The 27,633-nt window shown below is 46.9% G+C and overlaps 1 protein-coding gene and 1 long non-coding RNA gene across 2 annotated transcripts; one reads left to right on the top strand and one right to left on the bottom strand.

The window, feature by feature from the left end:
• Positions 1-10,153: 10,153 nt before the first annotated feature.
• Positions 10,154-11,752, bottom strand: LOC125942490 (uncharacterized). Its single transcript, XR_007465147.1, has 2 exons — positions 11,287-11,752; positions 10,154-10,287 (listed from the first exon to the last, which is right to left on the bottom strand). It is a non-coding gene; the product is annotated as an uncharacterized LOC125942490 (long non-coding RNA).
• A 2,432-nt stretch (positions 11,753-14,184) lies between these two features.
• On the top strand, positions 14,185-23,893 carry LOC125943898 (uncharacterized). Its single transcript, XM_049663446.1, has 3 exons — positions 14,185-14,499; positions 20,598-22,829; positions 23,537-23,893. The coding sequence occupies exons 1-3, from the start codon at positions 14,185-14,187 to the stop codon at positions 23,891-23,893; spliced, it is 2,904 nt and encodes a 967-aa protein (XP_049519403.1).
• The last annotated feature ends 3,740 nt before the right edge of the window (positions 23,894-27,633 follow it).

Below are 27,633 nucleotides of genomic sequence, written 5' to 3'. Positions count from 1 at the left end.
TAATACTAAAAACAGAAGGCTAAAATTTTACAGTCGAAAAGAGCTATAAATTATGTTTCACTTCAACATTTCAAAGCTTTAATGATAAGTGTGGATTGAAGGGAGGTTTATAATGAGAATGGAGTCAATTTAGCGTGTAATAACGCTCACCGTCTAATATCACAGTGCTATCATGAAGCATTTTCTATTCAAGTTGTTAAACGAAAATATAAAAAGAACGTCAACCCTGGATTAACACATGCCTTTATAAATAAATTAAACAAAAAACTTAGAGGCACGCTTAAGCTTCGCCTTTAAGAGTGCAACGCTATAGCGTTATCGGGCCCCGTTCGCATCGCATTTTTTAGTAGGCTTCACTGCAACGCCGAATGTGGGAAAGCCAGCTTACAAAGACCCACCTCACACTAATCCCCTTAAAGTCGGCTTCACTTTTAAAAAGAAATGCATTGCTGGGAAGAAGTTTTTCCAGGGGCTATATAAGTCGTCTGATATTACAATGTGAAGGCCGTAGCACCTATTTTATTAATTAATAATTGTTTGCTAGAGCCCTGACGCGCGCGCGTGCCCAAAACGCATTAAGCTGGAACCGCATGGCGCGTTTTTCTGGACCGAAAAAGGCGACGCGCGAGCACCCGCACGAAAAAATGGCGCGGCGCTTGCTCTCGCGCCGGGTTTTCCGGGTTGCCAGACAACATAACTCCCAACGACATGAATTGTCTCTGTTACCACATATATAATATCCCCTTCAAATTAGAGAACAGTACAATAAAAGTAAGCTTCGTGTAATTAGACGGTTTTACAAAGTTTATTTATCAAGCTTGCTTTGAAACAGCAAGATTGCGTGCGATACTGCGGGTGCTTGTTAACAGCTTCACGTAGAAAATGGAGTGTTGAGCGCTTATTACTGAGCAGAGGAGGCGATTGCTACTGTTTAGGGCCTCGTTGAAAGTTGCTTTGTCCATTTTGTGTGAACACGATGCGCGAACGAAGACGTGTAGCAGGTATTTCCTTCGACGCTGCGCGCCAATTCTGTCGAGTAAAAAAATAAGTTCCGCCAAAGAGGTTCCGCCGAGATGCGGAGAGAGCAGGGTCATCTGATGGCAACACCGAAAAAGCAATATGCCACGTGACTGCACTCTGAACTCTGATTGGCGGACGCGCACGCGACTGCGATGCGCGAGGCGTTTTTTTCTACTCCGAGTAGAAGCGCGCGGCGGCGCGATTTCGTGATGGATCCGGCTGGGCACGCGGCAGAATGACGCGCGCGTCCACCATCCGCGCGTCAATCGCGCCTGAAATCGCGCCATGCGGTTCCGGCTTTAGGCAGGCGAATTCCCAATTTGACCTGCCGAGGATGCGAGCGCCATCTGGATATGAATTTCGCAACTAATCTATCCGAGCGCGCCGCTGTTGGTATGGTAGAAATGCTGGAAAAGGCGTTTGTGTTTGACTTTCCTCGTGTCAGAATTATGTTTTATCCTACATTCAAATTACAATCCGACGCCACCATTTCGGTAGGTTGTGGTTAAATCGTATATACAAAATTTCTGATGGATTTCACTGTGAGAAATTCAATTTTTGTTAACTTACACCAGGCTCCTTCAATACTTGTCTCCTGGTCATGAAACTCCCGCGTAACGCTATGGGAGAGCTTTATATAGCGCCCGCAGTTAGCCGCGGCGGGGCGCTGGCGTCGCTAGAAGGGCGGCGGGGAAGGCGGCCGCTGCCGCCGCAAAGCGCACTGTCGGCGCGGCGTGCTGTTGTGCGTGGTTGTTTTTTGTTTCGTCTAAACGTGTCTCTCCATGCAAGGACATCCACACTTCGTAATTCACCATATCAGTGATGCCTAACATTTGCTGTGGTCGAGGCTGCCGCTCCGGATGCAAGGGCGTCGACAAAAAGTCTTCTTATTCTGTTTACCAGCCAACCCGGAACTACGTGACAGGTGGAAGCGAGCAATCCCGCGACAAGACACTGCCGGGTTCTCGTTTGAATCGAAGTACTTTCGCGTATGAGAAAAACACTTTGATACCGGATACATTATTCGTGCGGACGTGTGTACAGTGAATGGAAACGTTGCGTCACTTGCCACGCGATCGACCCAAACTGGTGGAAGACGCCATTCCGATGACTTTCCAATGCGTGCCTTTGTACTTGTCTAAGCCCAAAGAACGTTCGCGCGTGCCGACACGGCGCCCATCTGCAAAAAGGCGGCGAGAGGTATCTTCAAACTGCGCTGCAGCCGAAGTTGCGGCCGTCGCAACTGCAGACGTTACCGATGCAGTCGAACAAGAAATTCACGGTAAGTCTGGTACACACCTTTGGAGTATGCTACTTGCTAACTACGCAGGCAAACTGGCATCACTCTCATTACGAAATTCGTTCTTGGTCACTTTTTGCAGATGAAGTAAGAACTGTGAATTGCCTTAGCGGTGCTGATGCAGAGTGCCTAACAGAGCAGGCCGTACGATTTGCCTCAGAGCTGCAAAGGGTGAAGGCCCAACTTCACAGTGTGAAGCAACAACTTCATTCGTGTCAGCGGAAGCTTGCAAAAACGGAGGCGCAGGCAAATGAAAAACGTGGCACGCAGGAAAACATTCAGAAGCTATCGGGCCGCGAGCTCATTATAGATCAGTGCATCTTGAAGGCAAACATGAAGTCCACGAATTCAGTGCGGTAATCCCCTATTCCTGATGTTTTTTATATATGTAAACCGCGAAACTGTCTGTGTTTTAGAGGTTTACTTGAAGCGCGGCATTTGCAATGAACGTGCTTACTTTTTGCTTAGTGATCGAAACAAAAAGTGATAGCGATGACTAAAATGAACATGGGCCACACCTACTCCTAAAAATGCATGATTTCTTTCAGCATAAAGAACCTACAGCTAACCAGGTAAACTTTTTAAAAACACACACCAAAACAACTTGCAGAGTATCTGTGCACTGATAGATATATATGATAATGATTGACTAGCCATTTGATGCTAATGGCATACACGTCTCGTTTTATATGCAGTGAAGATCTACAGTGCTTTCTGGTGTTTAAAATTTCTCACTCATGTCATTCACTGAGTGATAGAACAAGATATTTGTGTTTCAGATTAATATCCTGGCAGTTCTTTTGGACGACATACTACTGGAGCCGGCTGAGTGATGCAAGATATCAATCGTCCGGAGTCAACGAAGGACTGCATTTTGGACTACTTTGGCGGGTAGATTGCAAGAAAGTTCGCTAATATAAGCTGCAAGGACTGCCTCCAAACACTGAGGAGCACCTCCCGAGAGCCAAGTGCACTTGCCGAAATAAAGACTACGGGATTTTTGCAAGTGCCATCAGACCAGCTGCTTTACCTTCTGCAAATTGTGGACGAGCACCTAGAAGTGTGCTGCGTGGACAATATAGCCTGTGCCAATGTCTACATGAATATTGTTGAAGGCATCCTACTAGACGACCGTATTTCCTCGGCCAGTGTTGCCTGCGCGACACATTTTGTACGCCCTACGGCTGAAGTTGTGCACTTTTTTTTATTAAGTGCCGTTTCCATTTTTTTACAAGCGAAAGGAACAGACTATTTCGTGCTGGTGCTCGTTCATCCTGTCCAGCCACAGGAGATAGGAAAGCAGTGACAAATTATTTTTCCAGGTGTTTTGTCTCATTCCCTCTATCCACCAACTTTTCTGCCAGTCTATCAAACGCAATCTTCATTGCAACCATACGTGCACTAGTGCTTGCGGCACTTATGCATTCTTGACGCTTCCTAGTAATTACTCCCTAATAAGCGTATACCGTACCCTCAATTCCGCCCTTTTACTAAGTAGACACTGTTCTGCAAGGGGTAGCGTGGTTAGCACAAGTCAAAATGCTATCCACAAAACCTGCGCAAACTTTTTTTCTGTTAGGCAGAAAAAATAATACAAAAAAATTTGCTCTAGTTGAATTAAAAAAAACTGAGTATAAAGACAAAATAAGAGAAACATGGAAAAATAATATAGTTATTCAGTGCGATCAGTAAATGTAGTCTTGAATGACCTAATGACGATGCAAGCTCCCAGCTGGTTTCAATCTGCGCTGGTATTTTTATAAAAAGACTCGGGTGGTGTTTTCGGATGACAAAGTGAAACGCCAATCTTGAACGGAGGGTCACTGCGACATTATATCTGAATATATGAAACAAAAATACACTCGCGCAGGTTTCAACTGATCATGTTTAAATTTGTATGCGTAAAGGCAAAAACTTTGGCTTAGAAACCACACATATTGCCTATATCTAGCATGCGCAGTTCACAGCTGCTGCTGCAATTAGTGCCAAGATGACTTTATTAAGACGTGCCTGTTCTGCGCGCGAAATTCCCATTGGCAGCTTCGCGATGCCCCAGAATAAACAGGCAATTAACAGGAGAATAAGCACTGCGGACCGCCAGCGCGCAGTAGGGCGCACCATAACTTCTTGCGCAAGCAACGTTAATCTGTGGGTCAGCTAGGCTTAGTCATGGCGCACTGTATAATTTAAGCATGATATTAATCACCTTCACAGAAATCAAGAAACGTAGGTACAGGTACGAGCACAAGCGAAATTGTGGGCAGCCTTAAGTGAACCATTGCTAACAATGACTTGAAGTAATGAACAACTCGCATGCAATCTTATTTGGTCAATAGTAAGAACTGCTATGTTCAGTTAGCGGACACAGTGAAATAAAAATGTGGGCGAGGTGTTTTTCCTGGCAAACATCCACGCGAACGTGCGACTGCCCTTCCAAGCGCGGCAGATCGGTGATGATCATGATGATTTATTGGCATCCCCTTTGAAACGTGACGGCGACAAATAGTCACCTAGCCTGCTTGATTTAATCAGGTATACTATAAATGTTCTTTATCTAGCATTTTTGTATACCTGTCATTAATATTTTTCTAATTCAAAAATTTACCTTGTACCGCTACCCATGATTTTAAGAGATCAGGTCGTATCCATCTTTTCCGTGCTTTTTTTTTTACACCAGTACTCTAATCGTGTCTTGATTATCTCTACGGCTGATCTGGTGATGTTTCCTTCCACTTTAAACCCAAGCGCTTCTGGGAGTTGCACGTTACCTAGGGTTCTCGCTGGGTGGATCCCGTCGCATTCCATTAGGATGTGCTGAGTGGTCTCTGGATCTTTACTGCAGCATACACATGCCTCATCTAGTTCCGAATATTTGCTCCGGTATGTTTTGGTCCTTAGGCAACCGGCTCGAGCCTGAAATAGCAAGGCACTGCCCTTTGTGTTATAGTACAGATTTTCCCTTCTAATTCCTTTCTTCTCATACTTGTAAATCTCCATTGTACTTTTTGTTTCCATTCTGTGCATCCAAGTCACGTTCTGTATTTCTCTCACTGTTTTTCTGATGAATCGTGGTTGTCTATTTATAGCTTCCATTATCCTGTACTTGGTTGCCAACTTCCTTGACCTCTTCCTCCATTCTCTGTCCATGCTTTTCATGTAGATATACTTGTGCACTTTAGCCGCCCATTTATTTTCATCTATGTTCCTGAGCCTTTCTTCAAAACTAATTTTGCTCTGTGCTTCTCTGGCTTCAAAAGAGGCCACACCCATGTCACCCTGCACTGCCTCATTTGTGGTATTACCGTGGGCTCCCAAAGCCAACCGGCCTACTGATCTTTGGTTAACTTCGAAACCCGACAAGATATCAGATTTTAAGCATAGAATGGTATTTGCGAATGTTAGCGCTGGCACCATTACTCCTTTCCAGATTCCACGCACCACCTCATACTTATTGTGGCCCCACAGTGCCCTGTGTTCCATTATTGCTGCATTCCGCTTTCCCTTTATTTTCAGGTGCCCTTCTACTCACGGCGGCGCCTCTGGTGGCAGCTTTTGTCCCTATATGAAACCTCGGCGGGAGTTCCATGATCAGAAGAAAGTATTGAAGGACCCTGGTTCAAGGTTGGCGTTTCACTTAGTCGCCCGAAAACACCACCCGAGTGTTTTTATAAAAATAGCAGCGCAGATTGAAACCAGCTCGGAGCTTCCATCGTCACTAGGTCATTCAAGACTACATATTACCGATAAAACTGAATAACTATATTATATTTTGCATGTTTCTCTTATTTTGTCTTTATACTCAGTTTTTTTAATTCAAATAGAGCCAATTTTTAAATTATTTTTACTGCATAACAGAAAAAAAGTTTGCGCAAGTTTTGTGGGTAACATTTTGACTTGTGCTAACCACGCTACCCCTTGCAGAACAGTGTATACTTAGTAAAAGTGCGGAATGGAGGGTACGGTATACGATTATTAGGGAGTAATTACTAGCAAGCGTAAAGAATGCAAAAGTGCCGAAAGCACTAGTGCACGCATGGTTGCAATTAAGATTGCGTTTGATAGACTAGCAGAAAAGTTGGTGGATCGAGAGAATGAGACAAATCACCTGGAAAAATAGTTTGTCACTGCTTTCCTCTCTCCTGTGGCTGGACACAATGAACGAGCACCAGCACGAAATAGTCTGTTCCTTTCGCGTGTAAAAAAATGGAAACGGCACTTAATAAAAAAAAGTGCACAACTTCAGCCGTAGTGCGCACAAAATGTGTTGCGCAGCCAACACTGGCCGAGGAAGTACGGTCGTCCAGCAGCACGTCTTCAACAATGTTCATGTAGACATTGGCACAGGTTATATTGTACCGCAGCACACTTCTAGGTGCTCGTCCACAATTTGCAGAAGGCAAAGCAGCTGGTCTGATGGCACTTGCAAAAATCCCCTAGTCTTTGTTTCGGCAAGTGCACTTGGCTCTAGAGAGGTGCTCCTCAGTGTTAGGAGGCAGTCCTTGCAGCTTATTTTAGCAAACTTTCTTGCAATCTAGCCACCAACGTAGTCCAAAATGCAGTCCTTCGTTGACTCCGGACAATTGACATTTTGCATGCCCTCAGCCGGATCCAATAGTATATCGTCCAAAAGAACTGTCAGGATATCAATCTGAAACACAAATATCTTGTTCTATCACTCAGTGAATGCCATGAGTGAGAAATTTGAAACACCAGAAAGCACTGTAGATCTTCACTGCATATAAAACGAGACGTATATGCCACTGGCATCAAATAGCTAGTCAATTATCACATATTCTATCAGTGCACAGCTAGTCTGCAAGTTGTTTTGGCGTGTGTTATCAAAAAGTTTACCTGGTTAGCTGTAGGTTCTTTACGATGAAAGACATCTTGCATTTTTAGGAGTAGGCGTGGCCCATGTTGATTTTAGTCAGCGCTATCACTTTTTTCGTTTTCATCACTAAACAAAAACTAAGCACGTTCATTGCAAGTGCCGCGCTTCAAGTAAACCTCTAAAACACAGACAGTGTCGCGGTTTATATATATATAAAAACATCAGGAATGAGGGCTTACCGCACTGAATTCGTGGACTTCATGTTTGCTTTCATGATGCACTGATCTATAATGAGCTCGCGGCCCGATAGCTTCTGAATGGTTTCCTGCGTGCCACGTTTTTTATTTGCCTGCGCCTCCGCTTTTGCAAGCTTCCGCTGACACCAATGAAGTTGTTGCTTCACACTGCGAAGTTGGGCCTTCACCCTTTGAAACTCTGAAGCAAAGCATACGGCCTGCTCTGTTAGGCACTCTGCATCAGCACCGCTAAGGCAATTCACACTTCGTACTTCATCTGCAAAAAGTGACCAAGAACGAATTTCGTAATGAGAGTGATGCCAGTTTGCCTGAGTAGTTAGCAAGTAGCATACTCCAAAGGTGTGTACCAGACTTACCGTGAATTTCTTCTTCGACTGCATCGGTAACGTCTGCAGTTGCGACGGCCGCAACTTCGGCTGCAGCGCAGTTTGAAGATACCTCTCGCCGCCTTTTTGCAGATGGGCGCCGTGTCGGCACGCGCGAACGTTCTTTGGGCTTAGACAAGTACAAAGGCACGCATTGGAAAGTCCTCGGAATGGCGTCTTCCACCAGTTTGGGTCGATCGCGTGGCAGTGACGCAACGTTTCCATTCACTGTACACACCGTCCGCACGAATAATGTATCCGGCATCAAAGTGTTTTTCTCATACGCGAAAGTACTTCGATTCAAACGAGAACCCGGCAGTGTCTTGTCGCGGGATTGCTCGCTTCCACCTGTCACGTAGTTCCGGGTTGGCTGGTAAACAGAATAAGAAGACTTTTTTGTCGACGCCCTTGCATCCGGAGCGGCAGCCTCGAGCACAGCAAGTGTTAGGCATCACTGATATGGTGAATTACGAAGTGTCGATGTCCTTGCATGGAGAGACACGTTCAGACGAAACAAAAAACAACCACGCACAACAGCGCGCCGCGCCGACACTGCGCTTTCCGGCGGCAGCGGCCGCCTTCCCAGTCGCCCTTCTAGCGACGCCATCGCCGCGGCGCAGCAACTGCGGGCGCAATATGAAGCTCTCCCATAGCGTTACGCGGGAGTTTCATGACCAGAAGAAAAGTATTGAAGGACCCTGTGAGGGTCACTGCGACCTTAAATCTGAATGGATGAAAAAAATACACTCGCGCAAGTTTCAACTGATCATGTTTCAATTTGTATGCGTAAATGCAAGAACTTTCGCTTAGAAACCACACATATTGCCTATATCTAGCACGCGCAGTTCACAGCTGCTACTGCGATTAGTGCTAAGATGACTTTATTAAGACGTGCCTGTTCTGCGCGCGAAATTCCCATTGGCAGCTTCGCGATGCCCCAGAATAAACAGGCAATTAACAGGAGAATAAGCACTGCGGACCGCCATCGCGCAGTAGCGCGCACCATAACTTCTTGCGCAAGCAACGTCAATCTGTGGGTCAGCTAGGATTAGTCATGGCGCACTGTATAATTTAAGCATGATTTTAATCACCTTCACAGAAATCAAGAAACGTAGGTATAGGTACGAGCACAAGCGAAATTGTGGGCAGCCTTAAGTGAACCATTGCTAACAATGACTTGAAGTAATGAACAACTCGCATGCAATCTTATTTGGTCAATAGTAAGAACTGTTATGTTCAGTTAGCGGACACAGTGAAATAAAAATGTGGGCGAGGTGTTTTTCTTGGCAAACATCCACGCGAACGTGCGACTGCCCTTGGATTCCAAGCGCCGCAGATCGGTGCCCTTCTACTCACGGCGGCGCCTCTGGTGGCAGCTTTTGTCCCTATATGAAACCTCGGCGGGAGTTTCATGACCAGAAGAAAGTATTGAAGGGCCCTGCTTACACCTTGCGCCACGCGGAGAGCCTGCGCGGTCGGGGTGGTTTGGGATGATTTTCTTCTTCACTAACACCGTGTGCCAAACCGAACGCCTGCGCGGTCGGGGGTCGAGGTGGTTGGGGATGATTATGTCCACCACGGACGCCGAAATCGACGCCGACGCCGGATTTTCTGCGACACGGAGCCCTTAACGCTGTCGCGTTAAAATGCTGTGTATCACGACTTCGCGCGTGCACGTCTTCTCGCGAAATTTAAGGTATCTAGAAACCAACAAAACTCTGCAATAAGAACCGCCAAGGAATCTTACTATGAGCGTTTATTTCAGAATATTTAGTACGATCAACGTAAATGGTGCGATCGAGTAAACATCATAATGAACAGAAAAAATGTTAGGTGCCTGCCAACTGAGATGTGTCTTGAAGGTAGTGTATTTCGAGGCAGCGAACTCGCAGATGCTATGAATGACTATTTTAAAAATGAAGAAGTATCCCAAAACAACGTAACCCTAAATTAATAGTTATTATATTGACACGTATACATGTTTATCTTTCACCGGTGGCCGCTTTCCACCGGCTTACAAATGTTAAACGTTATCGCTCGGCGCAGGACGCGCCTGTGTCGGAGGTTGCTAGAACCATAGAGAAAGGAATTCAACAAGAGGGGACACTCCCATAGGGCCCAGCGGCCGAATTGACTGCAGCGTGCCAAGCGGTCGGTGTCGATCACTTACATCACTTCCGGTTTCGGTTTTGGGCGCGCGTATTTTGAACGCAAGCTAGCACGCCGGCAGCGCCCCCCCCCCCCCTTTTTCCTTTTTTTTTTTTTTTTTTTGCTCTTCGTGCAGAATCGGTTTATTATTTAGTAAAAATGATTGCGAACGATCTCGTAAAGTCCCATCGAATCTGTGCCACGTGCAATTTCACAAAGTAGACGCAAGACCTTTTGTTCAATGAGGAAATATTTATTTTGCTCTATATAAAAGCTCGTTCCGCGCTTTTTGTGCGTTCATCCAACGTTGTGACACCAGCAGATAAGGCAGTAGTTCCTGTATGAAGCTCCACCGGACGGCACCAGCTGAAAAATAAAGTAAATTACAAGCATGTTACATTTGCAAACAAGTAACAGCATGTTACAAGCATGAGTCATTTTGGTATTTAGACATAGGAATACTGCGTGTAGAGGCGAAACGTGCGAAAGCGGTGAATGGGCGGCCTTACAAAAAGCAATTCGCTTTTACATACATGGCGTAGAAAATACCCGACTCATCCCAAACATATATGAAAACATCTGATTTCCAAGCGTTCCCCCATTTTTGGGAATTATTTCCTGCACTTTGGCAGCACAATTACACAAGCGACTTCGCGTTTCCAAAACTTGGCCTCGGGCGACGCGACGGTACGCTACATACATAGAGACGGACGCAACAGGCTCTCAAGACAAATGCGTGGGTGCAATGCCTTTTTTCAGTCCTTTAGAAGACGTAATTTTCGAATTACAAGTTTCTGATATGTTCGTCGTTCGCGCGTTCTGCCGGCGCCAGCAGAACACCCCGTGTTATCACTCATGGCAATCGGCCATAGCGTTTTCAACAGGCGTGAGTACCGAAAGAAGGTATATGTTGTTGCGGAGCCACAAAAAACGTCACGGACTTGTCCCTCTAAGATTCATTACACGCCAAACTCGGCCGAGCTGCTTATCGCTAACTGCGTCACAGCGCGCTGTGCGGCCAGCGTGCCTCAAAAGTACCCCAGAAAGTAACGAAATTACTTTTCAGTAATGCCTGGCGTCAGAAAAAGCGGCACAAACATCTCCTAGCAAGATGAACTAGACTACACACCACGGCTGAGTTCTCGCTAACTGCGACACGGCGCCCTGTGCGGCCAGTGTGGCTCAAAAACCGAAATAAGTTACAATAGTCCCATAGGATGCGTCGGAAACATGTCTCAGCACGATTCATTAACTCAAATTAACTGCGCCAGGATGGCCGAGCTGTTTTTCGCTAACTGCGTCTTAAGTGTCGGTCCCGTGCCGTAAGCCTAATTGCGTCGTAGACTGTGAAACAAGATTTCTCACCTTGCCGTAGTCCAATAGTGCAGTGGTGTCTTGTCCCAGTGCAGAAGGAACGCAAGAATATCCCGAGAGCCCAATAAACCAGGTTACACTTAAAAAAAAAAAAAAAAAAAAAAAAAGGAGACAGACGGGTCGCCGCGCGCGAGCGCTCAAACGCGCGCGCAGCCATCCTCGCTGGCTTCGGGGGAGTGTCTGGCGGATGACGCATGTAACTGGCGCGTCACTGACCTGTGGCTAGGTAAGGCAAGGAAAATAAGTCGCAAAGCTTAAGTTCATTTATACGCAAAACGTTTTAGTTTTCGCGGGAAAGAATTAAAAAAATAAATAAATGCCTGTTAACTTAAGTTCACTTTCTTTTTTTTTCGATGCTCGCGGCAGCTAACGTTCGGTGTCAAAAGTATAGCGTGACGTATGGTGACGTGTTTCCTGTTGCCAGTTTTTGCCGAGTGTCCCCTCTTGTTGAATTTCTTTCTCTATGCTAGAACGTTATCGATGCTTCTTTCCGTTGCCTCTTTTCACCGACGCTTATGTTATCTGATTGTATTACCGACGGGAATTGTCTAGAATTTTCTGGAAGACACGCGGGCACCAGGGATTAATCTAGAACCTTCGATGACTCAGGTATAAAAGCCGACGCGTTTAGCCGCTGATGAGATTTTCGATGATCGCCGACTGTGTTCGCCGCTATCGTTGTGCTTTGAGTATAGCTTGCTTTTGTGGGCACAGGTTCGCCCAATAAACAACCAGTTTTGTCATACACATTTTTACGACTGTTTTCTTTACCGTCACTACTACGTGACAATATATGTGCTCGGAATAAAGTGGTAAACTCAATATTTCTACAGCCGACAAATGCTTGTCAAGTCTTCGCTAGCACACGGAAAATTAAGGATGGCGTAGCGGCCGGGATATATGATATTACATACGTAGCAGTAAAGTATGTTTCTTCCATCATCGCTGAAGTGCTATCTTAGATAATCAGTTTTGCAATAAATACAGTAATATTTCCTGACGCTCTAAAATTTGCCCGTGTGACTCCTATAAATAAAGGTGGTGAGAAAAACAATGTCTCCGATTACCGGCCCATTTTCGTATTGCTAATATTTCCAAAAAACTTGAAGATACATTTTTAGCGAGATGATGGAGGTTCCTGGGAAAGCGCAATATCATAACAGGGTGTTTGTATGGTTTCCAAAAAGGGAAATCAAGAGAGCAAGCAGTTGTCTGCATTAAGAACACAATTATTGAAACTATTGAAAAACAATTACCAGGGGATTATATTTAGAGTTCAGGGAAGCTTTTGATTTCATCATTTTTAAAGTTTTATTGGCTAAATTAAATTTACATCGGCTTCTTGGGATAACCAATAAACTTAGCAGAAACTATTTACAGAAAAGGAAGCAGTTTGCCCGCCTTAGAGGTGTTCAGTGCAAAATGGTTGATTTAGAACAAGGTGTTCCTCAGGGATCGAAATCTGGGCCGTTGTACCTTTCCCTTTATGTAAATGACGAAAATACCGCCAGTGGGCCGAGGAGCACAGTCGTACCTCACATGGGCTCCTGATTTTTCGCTATTTTGCGTGGAACATTGCTTGGACACTCAGCGAATTTGGTAACCTCGGATTCCTAAAGTTGCAAGGCATCGTTTGACGCCAGCCACGACGCAGTGAGTAGACCTTTACTCGAATAATCGAACTCTGAAAATTCTGTGACCGTGGCGCGAGCGGGAGACCAGCGGCTCGCGCCTGCAGGCCCGCGGTGCTTGCACAGTAGGAGTAAATCACGCAGAACCAGCGTCTGAGGCGAAACGCTCACGCTTTTCTGGAAACACAGATGGCGAACGCTTTACAAGAAGAGTCGACTACGGCGCGAATGGAGTTGACCGTGGCTAACTCTGATACCATACCACAGTGGACAAACGACGCCAATTGCGGCAAAACGACGGGTAAAGCCCACATCGAGTGGTTACGAGTTGGTCGTAAAGGCAGGTCAGCCAAAGAAGACAATGAATCCACCGAAAAAAGAGCTATAGAAGTCCTGAACTCAGACCCCAAACCTCAAGCACAACAACCACTGCCACAGCGTGAACGCATTCTGAGGATGCGACCCTTTCCTACTGACGACTTCAAAATCGTCTTCCGCCCTCAAGCAGGACTTGACCTCTCGAAACATACACTCATCGCAGTGACACATGCCATCGGAAGATCCAGTGGTTTGGTCCAGCAACACTTCCACGATAATGTCCGTATACATTTGCAGAAACTAGAGAATGTGATCAGAAACTATTTACACAAAAGTAAGCAGTTTGCCCGCCTTAGAGGTGTTCAGTGCAAAATGATTGATTTAGAACAAGGTGTTCCTCAGGGATCGAAGTCTGGGCCGTTGTAATTTTCCCTTTATGTAAATGACGAAAATACCGCCAGGGTACCGAGGAGCACAGTCGTAGCTCGCATAGGCTCCTGCTTTTTCGCTATTTTGTGTGGAACATTGCTTGGACACTCCGCGAATTTGGTAACCTCAGATTCCTAAAGTTGCGAGGCATCGTTCGACGCCAGCCACGACGCAGTGAGTAGACCTTTACTCGAATAATGGAGCTCTGAACATTCTGTGACCGTGCGCTGTGGTCCAGAAAGACTTCCACGATAATGTCCGTATACAAGTGCAGAAACTAGAGAATGTGATCATCGCGAGCACGGCAAGTACGGAACGAGCTTCCAAACTGCAGCATATCAACACAATACAACTCGGCGGAACCGTCTATCAAGTAAATACCCACATTCTACACCCAGACGATGTGTGCCGCGGAGTGATATACGGCCTCGAACCGGGCGCGCGTCCAAGTCCCGCGGAGATTGTTGCCGGCCTTCGAGTGGACTCAAGGTACACGGTTCTCGGCGCACGCATGCTAGGATCTTCAGCAGCCGCGGTTATCACCTTCGACGGACAGCACGTCCCTTATTACGTAACGTACCAGAGCGGTGACTACAGATGCAAGCCCTACCGAAAATCCGTCCAATACTGCAGAACCTGCGGCGGCATCAGACACCGACAGGATATCTGTCCTCAGCCGAGGGCCACGTTCTGCTACACATGCAGGCGCGATGGGGTCACGGAAGAACATGACTGTCACCTGAAGTGCAAGATTTGCGGCGGAGACCACGAAACGGCAGGCAAGGAATGCAAGAAGAAACTCCGTAAGAACCCGCCCCCGTACCAAGTAAGAAGACAGCAGCCTGACAACGCTTGCGCCCGAGAGAATTACTGGAGCTCAAGCATTTCTCAAAGGCTGCCCACAAAATCAAACATTTCTCAGTGTTTGGTTCAACGATGGATTACCATGGAAAGTTCATGTGAATCACCTTTCCCGTGAGCTAGCACAGGCTGTCGAAATGTTTCACAAGAAAAGCGCACGTCTAACTACTTTCCTTAAAGATTCAGCGGTACAATACAATTATTTTTCTAAGCTATGTTAAGAAGTAATAGTATGGGGCGCAACAAGAAACTATAGAAACGTAACTATAGAAAATTAATTATCTTAGAAATATGTGCTACGCATTTACATCAACTGCACCGGCCTTACAAATTATTTTTAAGATTTGCATCATTTACTAGGCTTTAGGTGAAGACATTTATTATTTTGAACTCTTACTACAGACATGTGGAGAGACGTGTGTTACCTCATTTGTCAGTGAACCGTCAGGACGATACTTCCTCCGAAAACAAAAACTTCATGCCCTCCAGATCAGGACAACTTACGGGAAACAAACTTCTCTATATCAGCGCACAGAATTATTGAGTAAAACTGAATGTAAAGTAGACTTCTCTCAAAAACCTACACTGTCCAAGAAACACATAACAAAAACTATTGCTTTATGAAAATTTCCTTTTTAATACATGAACAATTTTTTAGTAATATCTTGCGCTTTACATGTGCTATTTTGAATTCGAATGTGTGAACCAAGCGACTGGCAGCACCATTTCTAAATTGTCTGCCGAGCGAATCAACAGATTCGGTAGGCCCCTATAGCCGCTAAAGGGGGAACTCACCAGAACGCCAAAATGCATTGGATGAGCGCGGCCCGTTACCGACACTAGAAAGGGCGTCCAAAAATGGGGGGAGACAAGACTCGTCCTTGGCACGCTTTGCAAAACAAACTGCAACCGCGTTAAACTCGTCCGCGCCACTTAAAGAGTTAAACACCAAGCGCTTTACGATCAGAGGTCTAGACTCGACATGGACTTTTCTCACAACGAGGCACCGCAAGATCAGCTTGCGGTCAGCAAAGCAAATAATTCTAAAGAAGTTTGTGTTCCAGTAGCTCAACATAAGGTATAGAGGTGACCAGAGGCTTAAGCTTAAGAGGGTGTCTTCCGGTAACAACTATTTACCACGTCAGTTGCGCAGTTTTTCAGGCCTATTCGTGATCAGTACAAATGAAAGTTTCAAAAGGGAACCGGCGAGCCAGAAGTTTATCAAGCATGTCTTGGTGGTCTTTGAATTGTTTTCGGAGCTCCTGCAGCGAACCACGTTGCCAAGGGTGTAGGGACGCTAGCAACTCCGCGGTAAAAAGTATTGAAAGGTCCGCCGTCTGAAAAGATATCCGACATGCACAGCGTGAAAACGTATGCTTGAGGAAATGCTCAAGCATCGTGCGCAGTTTGGGAACTTTTGTGCGCCTACTTCTCTTATGGCAATGTGGTCAGCGACGAAAGCTTCGCTTTAAAATTACTGTACACTGATCCAATGTGAGTGCCTGAACAGGAGAGAGTTGTTACGTAATTCTCAATTTTTGCACAAAGTGCGTAGGCGGCTCGCCAGTCATGAGTAGGGCGAAATCTTCATTTGGCCCTATAGAGACTGCGTCGACTATGCAGCCTGACCAGATCGCTGTTTTGCTATACTCAAGAAGGAGAAGGCACCTAATTGCCGCTAAGCGCTTGCACAGGTTGCCCAATATTCGAAGGAATTATTACTTGATTGTCTGGTCGTTTAGTTGATGGTTTGATTGTTTGTGGTATTGTGTTCAAGCAACACAAGGGCTACTAAAGGCTCCCTGTTTGACACCACAATTTTATTTTTCGCCATCAGGGCCGCTATAACGTAAAACGCTTCCAAACTGTTTTGATTCCAAACTCCTGACGTCAAATCTACGTAACCACCGGCGCAAGCACCAGGCGGTGACCCGCAGCATTCTCTGAACAACTCAATCAAACACTCTCCTTGTTCACCTTTGTTCGCTTTCAAAACCAATAACATTGTCTACAATCAGCGGTTTTTCTAATCTAATTGGCTGACAAGAGACGAGGAGCACGCTCTAGTATAGAGGGTTTCGATGGGGCCGAGCCAGCACAGTGAAAATAGATAACCACATGCAAAGGGTGGTGCCGGCTTCTCCGATTGGTCCGCTTCGCCTTACATAGCTTGCGGTGGCTGGTCGAAAATCGCGGCGGCGTGCAACGGAAGGATAAGAATGTGGCTAAAACGGATCCTCAGCAAGGAAGAGTTGGCAGAGAGATGTCGTATGCATGCCGAAAGGGCTCGAGAACCTTTTACTGCCAAGCAAAAAGGTTTATCATGCGCAAATAAATACATGCTCACCGGCAGGTGCGAGTAGCGAGGGCCTGAGCGATCGGCGGGCCGCCATCTTCTATTCCTTTCGGAATAGGGCAGTGTGTGGCTATTCGGAAAATTTTCCAGTTTCGTTCGGCATAATAATGCATTTTTTTCGCGTACACGTCACTTTGACGTGGTGAGTTTTCGCGGTTTTCTGAGGTCACGTGACAGACAGGCGAAGTGTGCTAACCAGAAAACATTGGCCCAATAGCACAGGGCTAATGGTGAGAAGGCGTCGAATCAGGAATGACTATTTTTCTTTTGTGCGGTTTAATCATGCATAATCAGTGTGTACACGTTATATCAGAAGGGGAGCTATCGCGGTTTTCGTGACGTCGCGTGTCAGACAGACAGGGGAAATTGGGAGTAGCCCGAAAGTGTTTTACCAATCGTGGAGGCTAATTGCAGAAATTGGAATCAAAACAGTTTGGAATCATTTTACGTTATAGCGCCCACTACACTGTCAACGATGTTGCCAGTGTAGTATGCAACGTTGGCAGCAGCGGCGGTGGAGCCGACATATTTACTTACTTTGATCGTCCTTCACATAGGTTTTGCCTGCTTCGAAGTGCAACGACGTCGACTGCCACTTGGGGGCCTCACGGCTGCGTCTGCGCGGGATTGTTCCCGTTTTGCCATGATACCGTCTTCAGTTGGGTGGCATGCGCACTTACAGTTTACGTAGCTTTCCGAGTGACATCAGCGCCCCGTGACCTTCGACTGGCACTGACCCTGGCTATAGAGGAGTTGCATCTTCTACCTGACCGGCATTTTGGCAGCAGCGGAGGCGGAGCCGACATATTTACTTACTTTGATCGTCCTACAAACCGGTTTGTGCGGAATCTTGTATGTTCCTTTTTCTTACCTACTCCGTCACTACTGCCAAATGTGAAGCGTAAATGTCCGTTACTAAAGTGATGCCTGAACTAACCAAGTTCCTAAAAGGAATTAGGTAGGAAATGCGTGACATGCGAAGCGCTATTGAAAAATGACTCCGAAAGGAATTCAAAGACAATAAGCACTCTATTGATTTCTTCAGCACCCAGTTTGATACAATGGCGACACGCTGTGCGGCAATTGAAGAAAAGAAAACGCTTCCTTAAAAAAGGAAAACACTGCCTTGGCAGCCAAATGTCCGGAACTTGGACAGCAAGTGTCTGGCCTTGAAGAGAAGGTGACAACCCAGGTACAGTACTCAACAAACAGACTCTTTGAAATTAAAGGCATGCCATTCACTAAAAACAAAAATATTTTGCAGTTGTAGCGAAGCTCGGCGGTTTGGTTTATGAGCCTATCTATGAAGCATTTTTGTCGCAGTGTACCGCGTCGAAGTTTGTCACCGTGTACTGCGGAAGAACGGTGGATGTCCGAATATTGCCTTTCAGTTTCGTTCACGTTCAAAGCGTGATGGGCTCATTGAAAAGGCGCGAAAACGTATATCCGCAACTGATCTGGGTCAGTCTGGTCATGCTTACATTTTCGGGAGCGAGGCACCTGTGCCCAACAGTAAAGTAGCTCCTTAGGAAAGTCGTTGGGCGAAAAAAAGACAAGCAATGGAAGTATGCATAGAATCGGGATGGTAACGTTTTCGCGCGGAAGTCTGACATGTCACGTGCACTACGCATATCTGCAGTTGAGGACCTTGAGGAAATGGAGTAAAAGCTTGCAAGTGTGCATCGGACGTCGTCCTTACTGCAGCAGTTATACATGGCTGGAAGACTGTTCCCACCAATCAACGTTGGTAAAATATTTTCTAAGAGAAATGAGTGCACGTCCTTTCGACGTCTAAACCGCAATCTGCACGCAGTAAGGACGATCATCTCAACGCGTTGCTGTCTTCTTTTGGTTTTTTTTTTCTTTGACACTGTCATGCTGTGCGATGCATGGTTCCGCAACGAAGAAGCATTGTAGATATCAGACAATGTCTCTCATTATCTGAATCGATTAAAAAAACGGCGGTGGTGTTCTGGTGCTGACTAGGACTAACTTGCATTGCGTACTGTTGAGACGTTACTCAAATTACTGCTGACTTTAAAATTTTGACTGTTCTTCAAGGTCGCCGCATTTTTTCTCTGGTATATCGCCCACCGGGAGGGAATGTGGTTACTTTTCTTAAATACATCGAGAATCTGCTCTCCTGGGTCAACGATAACGACTACAGTTTAGTTTTGGGTGGCGATACTAATATTAACATGTTGCACGATATCCCACTTCGCAGAGGCACATTGCGGGTACTTTAATCAAATGCTTGCATTTTTACAATTATTGCTCCTACTCGTATGCAAGGTAACTACGAAAGTTTACTCGATGTTTTCATTACGAATTTTGACACGCAAAACATTGAATAAGGTGTCATCACTGCTCACGTCGGAGACCACTTACCTATCTTTCTACTTGTTAATTCACCTGTGTTGCCATCGTGCCTTTCTGAATATGAACACTTCACATTTCAGGATATTAAGCCATTCACACTTGAGAAATTTCGCCACGAAATATTGCGCATAAACTGTCTAGACGTGTATAACGAAAAAGACTGAAAAAGCGTATGAGTTATTTTTTATCGGTTTTTCAGAGTGCTTACGGAAAGTAATTTCAACGCAAAACAAAAAAAGCCAGAAAAGCAAGGAAACCTTGGATTATTGACAGTACTTTGAAGTTGTTCAAACAAAAAGATGTTCTTTTCAAGCCATTCCTAGGCGCAAGAGACGTAACAGATTTAGCAGAGTTAAAAAAATTCTGGAATAAATCTAAATTTTGCTAAGGGTAGCAAAAACAAGAAATTATTTAATGTCCAAACGAGAATGCGAACCGATATCACCTGGAAAAAATTAAACAATTTACTTCGTGTAAACAATCAGGCAGAGAATGCAGAAGAGTTAGAAATAAATAATGAGCCGACATCAGGCACGGCATTGGCTGATGCGTTTAACAATTATTTGGTGTCGCTGGTGAATAGTTCCTACGATCCTCGTTGCACAGAATAAGTAAAATAAAAAGTCGTCGAAAGTGCGCTTCCAAGCCCCACTAACACTCATAAAATCTACAGCAAGTTTCTTAGCTTCGAAATAGCAAAAATTGCGATATCTATGATTTGCAGATTCGCCCAGCAAAGCATGTTCTAGACCTTATCTGCCCTTTCTTAGAGCACTTGTACAATTTTTGGTTGGCGAAGGGTATATTTCCTCGGCGCATGCAAATAGCCAAGTTAACAGCGCTTTACAAATGTGGCGACAGAAACTAGCTATCAAATTATAGGCCGATATCTATCTGCGTACTTCTTCTAAATGCCTTGATAAGGAAAGGAAGGAAGTGTAGCGGGCGTTGATGCCGGTGATCGTGATAATTTTTATTTGTGTGCGCATACCAATTCGTACCAACATGCCTCACATTAACTCCGGCGCGCAGCGGGAGATACGCAGCCAACACGCCCCTTTGCGTTACCGTTTTCGAAGCATGTTTTTCTTGACAAATAAACTAGTTCTTGTCCCAAACTTCAAGGAGTGTAGTCGTCTTCTTTTCGCTCCCGCTTGGGGCGAGTACGCTACAAAGTGGTGACCCACGACGTTGGAAAAACAGCAGCCATTTCAGACGAGGAAGGCACTTCAAGCTCATCCACAACCAACGCCTCGGAGTTAACGCTTCCTCATTTCTGGCCCAAAAACCCCAGTGTGTGGTTCAGCCAAGTCGACGCCCGCTTCCAGCTTCGCCGCATCAAATCGCAGGAGTCGAAATACCTCCACGTCATTGCAGCACTGCTACCTGACATCGCTGACGCCATAGACGATGTGCTCGCCTCCACTCCATCGGAGAAGGCCTACGACGAACTAAAGAGCACCGTCCTGAAACGTCTTGAGGTGTCCGAACAGAGCAGGCTTCAACAACTCCTGTCTCATGAAGAGCTTGGTAACCAGCGTCCCTCGCAACTACTCCACCGAATGCGTCAGCTGCTGGGCCAACAAGCGTCAGAGGAGCGTCAACAGCCATTGCTTCGCGAGTTGTTTTTGCAGAGACTACCACAGTCAACACGGATGATACTCGCTGGCTCGGACGACGTGGCTCTCGAGCGTCTGGCTCAACTCGCCGACCGCATCGCCGACTGCACCGAGCGATCAAAAATGCCTATTGCTGCAGCGGGAATGTCCGAACATGCAGACCGGTTAGGTCGCTTAGAGGACAGAGTTGACCGACTTACTGCAGCAGTCGAAAACCTCGCCCTGTCCAACAAACACCGTCCTGCACGGTATCGTTCGTCGTCCCGTGCTGGAAGCCTGCAGCACTGCGGCCACTCAAGCGACGCAGAGCAGAGCGTCTGCTGGCACCACCGCCGTTTCAGAGAGCAAGCCACTCGCTGCACCCAACGTACCATGCTCGTGGGCGTGAAACGCACCAGCCAGTCGCTAACGGCGGAGTGCGACACCGGCCATCGCTCAAGCCACCTCTTCTTCGTTGTCGACCGCATCACCGGCACACGCCTCCTTGTCGATACCGGAGCTGAGCTCTCTATCCTACCAGAAACTGCTCAACATCGCCGACGCGGCAAGTCCATTTCCAGTCTAATTGCAGTCAATAATACTGCTATTGCATCATATGGAGTTCAGTCAATGACGATAGACATCGGACTCAGCCGCACATATCGATCGCTCTCCGTCGTGGCCGACGTCAGAATTGCCATCCTGGGAGCGGACTTTCGGAGCCACTTCAATCTTGACGTTAGCGTTCGCGATCGTCATCTCAAGGACAACGTCACTTCGCTCGCTGTTCTCGGACTGAAGTCTGACCTGTCCTCATGCGGCATTTGCACTTTCAACCCAGAGTCAAACTTCCAAAATATTCTGGCTGAATTCCCTGAAATCACCAAACCTCGGAACACCGAACTGCCAATTAAGCACAAGGTGACGCATCACATTGTCTCCACCGGACCGCCCGTCACCGCTAGACCTAGGAGGCTCGCTGGACAAAGACACGAAGTCGCTCGCCGTGAGTTCGACCACATGCTCCAGCTCGGCATTATTCGACCTTCTTCCAGCAACTGGTCTTCTGCGCTGCACATGGTGCTAAAACAAGAGCCTGGTGACTGGCGGCCTTGTGGTGATTATCGGGTACTCAATGCTGTGACAACGGCAGAACAATATCCCCTGCCTCAAATCCATGATTTCAGCGCTCGCCTCATGGGAACGACCATCTTCACCAAGCGGGAACTGTTGGCCGCTTATTACCAGATTCCCGTAGAGCCGAGCGACATCCCAAAGACGGCCTTAACAACACCTTTCGGCCTCTTTGAATTTGTTCGTATGCCATACGGACTGAAGAACGCGGCACACAATTTCCAGCGTTTCATGAATGAGGTCACTCGCGGACTGCTCTTTGTCTTCGTCTACTTAGACGACATTTTGGTCGCCAGCAAAACGCGGGAAGAGCACGGAAATCACCTGCGCCTCCTCTTCGAGCGTCTTGACGAGCACGGTCTGGTTTTGAAGCCCCAAAAGTGTATGTTTCGTGTTGAAGCACTAGATTTTCTAGGTCATCGAATCACCGCGCAAGCGATCTTGCTGCTCGAATCACGGGTACAAGCAGTTATGGAATTTCCCACGCCTACCTCTTCCCGCAAGTTGCGCGAGTTTTTCGGGCTGATCAACTTCCAAGGGCGCTTCATCCCATCCTGTGCACACATTCTACAGCCGCTAACTGACTTGCTGCGCCGGGACTCCAAGAAAACGCCCGAGTTTCACTGGTCAGCGGAGCACGAAAAAGCCTTCCAGGACGCCAAAACTCAGCTTGCCTCCGCAACGCTTCTGATGCACCCGCTTTCCGACTCGCCAACGCGGCTCATAGTTGACGCTTCAACGACGGCAGTGGGAGCAGTGTTGCAACAATACGACGGCAAGGACTGGAAACCGATAGGTTTTATTTCGAAACGTCTGAAACAGGCGGAAGTGCGCTACAGCACCTTTGGAAGAGAGATGTTGGTCATTTATTGCTCCGTAAAGCATTTCCTTTTCTTCCTCGAAGGTCGCACTTTCCACATTTTAACGGACCACAAGCCGCTGACATATGCGTTCAAGAACAACAGTTCCTCATATTCAGAAACGGAACTGCGCCAACTTTCTTTCATTTCCGCGGACATCCGCGGAAATTTTCCACGGACATCCGCTACATAGCGGGGACCGAAAATAAAGCAGCCGACGCACTTTCCCGTATCGACACCGTTTCCGCGTCCGTCGACTTTGAGGCATTAGCCGCCGCACAGCAGGAAGACCCAGATCAAATCGATATGCGGCAGAATCCACTGTCACTTGTGCTTGCAGACATCCCACTACCATACACAACGACTATGGTCACATGAAACACATCGCAGAAAGCTCCAAGACCCTTCGTCCCCGTCCAGTTTCGGCGTGCAGTGTTTGACAGCCTTCACGACCTCAGCCACCCAGGAATCCGCGCGACGCAGAGGCTCGTCACGGACCGCTTTGTGTGGCCGGGAATTAACGCCGACATTCGACGCTGAGCCAAGACGTGCCTAACATGTCAAGCAGTCAAGGTGACTCGTCACACGCGCACAGCACTCCAAGCATTTCGGCCACCAGAGTGTCGTTTCGACCACGTTCACTTAGACTTGGTAGGACCTCTTCCTCTTTCCCAGGGTTACAGATACCTGCTCACATGTGTCGACCGCTTCTCACGGCCTGAGGCGACGCCGATTCTGGACATCGCAGCTGGGACCGTCGCACAGGTGTTTGTGGCCACATGGGTTTCACGCTATGGCTGCCCACTGCGCATAACGACTGATCGCCGCCGACAATTCCAGAGCAACCTATTCTCTACGCTGGCAAAGCTTCTAGGAACGCGACTCCAGTACACGACGGCTTACCACCCAGCGAGCAATGGAATGGTTGAGCGTCTACACCGCCAACTGAAGGCATCTTTAACGGCCAAATTGGATAGAGAGCACTGGGTGGAGAAGCTCCCTCTCGTTCTTCTGGGCCTGCGTCCGCGATAAAAAAAAAGACCTTGGATTTTGTGCATCAGGAATGTTGTACGGCTCTACAATCCGACTGCCGGGAGAATTCTTTGGTGAGAAACCAAGCCCTACGCCGACACCTTCAGAACATTGGAAAGGCTACATTCCTGGTTGGAGCACCTACAATCCAACGCGCCACTCGTCAGCCGCAATCAAAGAGTGTTTTCCTTCCCAGACATGAATGTGGCAACCATTGTGTTCGTGCGACGGGACACAGTGAAAGCGCTGTTGACTCCTGCGTACGACGGGCCCTTCCGTGTGCTGTCGCGGTCGCACAAAACTGTGACCATTCGTGTTCGCGACAGAAAGGACGTCGTTTCTCTCGACCGCGTGAAACAGGCTCACCTCATGAACTAACACGCACATTTGCTTGTTTGTTTTTTTCCTTTCTCCGCGGTCTAGGGGGGGGGGGGGGGGGGGGGCTTGTAGTGGGCGTTGATGCCGGTGATCCTGATAATTTTTATTTGTGTGCGCATACTCATTCGTACGCCGGCGGCGCACGGCGCATACGCTGCCAACATGCCTCACGTTTTCTCCGGCGCGCCGCGGGAGATACGCAACCAACACGCCCCTTTGTGTTATCGTTTTGGAAGCATGTTTTTTTTTATTGCGATAGCAATTATATGGACACTCAAAAGCAGATTTCTGCCGTCGGCGTCGCCGTCGCCGTCGCCGTGAGGTTCCGTATGACGTCAATGGAGATGAAATCGTCGCCGCGCACCGAACGCTGTATGTGCGAGTGAAAGGGCGCGAGGGGCGCGCGCTTTCACGGGGAGTGAACGCACGGAGGAGAACAAACGCGCGTTCTGCGCCGTGCTCCCTTAAGGGCTGCAGAAGTAGGCGTCTCTTTCCTCCTTTACAATCACCATATATGTAGAGCAAACGCGCCTTCTTCCGATGCGCGAGAGGCCGTGGGGGAGGGGGGGGGAGGGGGAACGAAGGGAGGCGACGTTTAGCTGCGGCACCAAGTGCCTATTTATATCAGAGGCTCCGGCAACAGTCACCAACGCCGCACGCATTTTGAGCGAACGCGGGCAAAACGCCGACGGCGTCGACAACAGTTCTGCGAGTTGCCGGTGCTGCTGCATGTCCAAGTTTATACAGCTGATAAAGCTACTATCATTACTGCGTATAGCTCTCTACAAATTTGCTATCGCAATTGATGCTTCGCCTTTCAGGTGAAACTGCGACAATTTTTTGGCAAAGAAACAAGTTCTTGTCCCAAACTTCAAGGAGCATAGTCGTCTTCTTTTCGCTCCCGCTTGGGGCGAGTACGCTATAGAAGTAAGAGAAAGGCAGAAGGCAGGGAGGTTAACCAGAATAATGTCCGGTTGGATACCCTACACCGGGGGAATGGGAAGAGGGAACAGAAAGATGACAGGGATGTCTTGATAAATTGATGAATACAAGAATAACGTCTTTTTTGTAAAACTCACAATGTAATTAAAGACTACCAGTATGGGTTTAGAACAGGTCGTTCAGCGGAATTAGCTTTACTGATGCAAAAAGAGATAATTTTGCGAGGCTTTGAGAATAATTTAGTTACTCTCGGCGTCTTTATTGATTTTTCGATGGCTTTTGACACGATTAATCACAATACTATACTAACAAAACTCGACATTTGCGGCTTTAGGGGAACATTCCTAGACTCAATTAGAAGTTATTGCAGTAGAGGTATCAGACCGTTGTCATAGGAAACCACGGTTCAAAAACATTGCTTATATTCGCTGTGCTTCCTCAAGGCTGCATAGGATCACTATTGTTTAACCTCTATATAAATGACATAACTAGTATCAATACCAACGCACAATTTCTTATCTATGACGACGACACTAGTTTACTTATAACTTCTAAAGACGTGAAAGACTTGTTAAGTGTTGCTAATGGTACAACAGGACAAATAAACAAGTGGAGGTTACGAAATTTATTAACTATTAATACTACCAAAAACAAAAGGCGTGATTTTTCAAAGAACAAAAAGCAGAGCATGGACGGGCATCCAAAATTATGTACAGCCTAGAGCACTGCAAGGGCTCGGGCATGGCATGTGCTTTTTGACGCGGGCCCGGGCCGGGCTCGGACTTTCTGGTGCTGTGCATGTAACGTGCTGCGAGTTATCCTCGCGCGTCTCGACTCTGAAAAACCTGTTGCCCCGGCGCCGCTGGAAGCTAGCAGTGCTACTCCTCTGTACTTCCCTTTTCTTTTTCCGTCGTATTTTGCGCTGTTTGAACAGAATGTAAAAGTCCAGAAAGACTGAAGTGGCCTCAAACCAACAGATGTAATTGTAATCCTTACGTAAACCAATGTAATTAATGCTTTCAGCGCGATGCAAGTGCGTTCGCGACTTGCTGATTCTTCAAATGCGAATTGGTAAAACGATGACTCGTAAGATAAGTTAGTCACGCGGCTGAAATGTGGCACTGCGTCCATCCATGATTGCGCGCATGTTCTCAACCGGGCGCCTAGCAGGAGCGCATTACGCTGCAGTATGGAGGAACGAGAAGCTTAATTCCTTTCTCCATTAAATCCATTTACTTCATACATGCGCTGCGCTCAAGACTGGTCGTGGCTACGCTTCGGCTATTGACCCCTTTCGCGGAGCAGTTTGTTTTAGAGAAACAAGATGGCGCTCACGGCAGCTCGCCATACGTCTCTTCACCGACCGCGCACGAATACGAAACCATTAATGCTTCTACCTTGCTTCTGTGCGATCATGATGTCGCAAATGCTACTGAGTTTTCGCGAACACACTGTGCTCCAATCATGCTAGATTGAATCATGTGGATTGAAGACGTGTGCAGTAGTTGGCTGCAAAAATAGTGACTGGCAAGTTATGGAATGGTATGAATATTGTGTGGTCAAGTTCGCGGACCGCTGCTGCAACTGTCCGAACGTGTTACCGGCACTTCGAGATGTACGGCTTTCCTCGAGGATACAAAAGTTTGCTTATCCGCCAGCCTTCTATCGCTAACCTTCAAAGGAAGGGCTTCAGCCCCAGAACTTGAGCAAGAGTGAGCACGACTCGTTAAACAATGACAAAGGGAGTAGTGCCGTTTCCTGTCATAGTAAATTTCGCGCACGTTATCTATACACATCTAGCCCAAATGGCAGTAAAACTTACGCCCAGTCCATCGCCGACGTATCAAGAATAATTAAATGGGCGCACGAATATATGCGCAGTATATACGCACAATAAATGACGGACTACACCAATGGCGCACGAATGGTCGAAGCTGAATGTTTCGTGAACGGTCCACAAGAGTAAGCGAGTTTCTAGCTGTAATATATATTTGCTACAAGGTATAACAATCTGCAAAACAGCTACGTTTCAAGCCTTGTGCGCAGCAAGAAGAAATCTATCGGAACTCAGCACACCCACGAGCTATTAGGCAGAAAATAATCAAATAGTGGCCACACCGAGGAACTTCACTGAGGCAGAACTGACAAGCCACTGCTACACAATATTTGCCCGAATAAAGAACAAAGAGCAAAACTCACTAATCCTGACTGAACTCATGAGCGGAATGTTTGGATAGTTTGGAATACATATTTAGCCCCGCTCTTAGAAGAAGCACAACATACGCTGCTTGCGCCGTTTGGACATAGCTTAATCAGCTCCGAAAGCGCTTTTGCATGTTCTCTGAAGCTGTGATCAAAGCTTTGTGTCGTCCACCTAGTCTCTATCTACGATATCTCCGAAAACAGAGGTTTTCTAAGTC

This window comes from Dermacentor silvarum, chromosome 1 (assembly GCF_013339745.2).
Source record: "Dermacentor silvarum isolate Dsil-2018 chromosome 1, BIME_Dsil_1.4, whole genome shotgun sequence".
NCBI lineage: Eukaryota > Metazoa > Arthropoda > Arachnida > Ixodida > Ixodidae > Dermacentor > Dermacentor silvarum.
Note: the sequence above shows the minus strand (reverse complement) of the source record. Positions and strands in the feature narration are given on the sequence as shown.

Bases quoted from the DNA above. Each gene is read 5' to 3' on its own strand.
- LOC125943898 (XM_049663446.1), top strand. From the start codon at position 14,185: ATGCTAGGATCTTCAGCAGCCGCGGTTATCACCTTCGACGGACAGCAC. The intron at 14,500-20,597 runs GTAAGAAGACAG...GCCCGCTTCCAG, and splicing joins AGAACCCGCCCCCGTACCAA to CTTCGCCGCATCAAATCGCA. The intron at 22,830-23,536 runs GTGCGCTACAGC...CCTCTTTCCCAG, and splicing joins AACGTCTGAAACAGGCGGAA to GGTTACAGATACCTGCTCAC.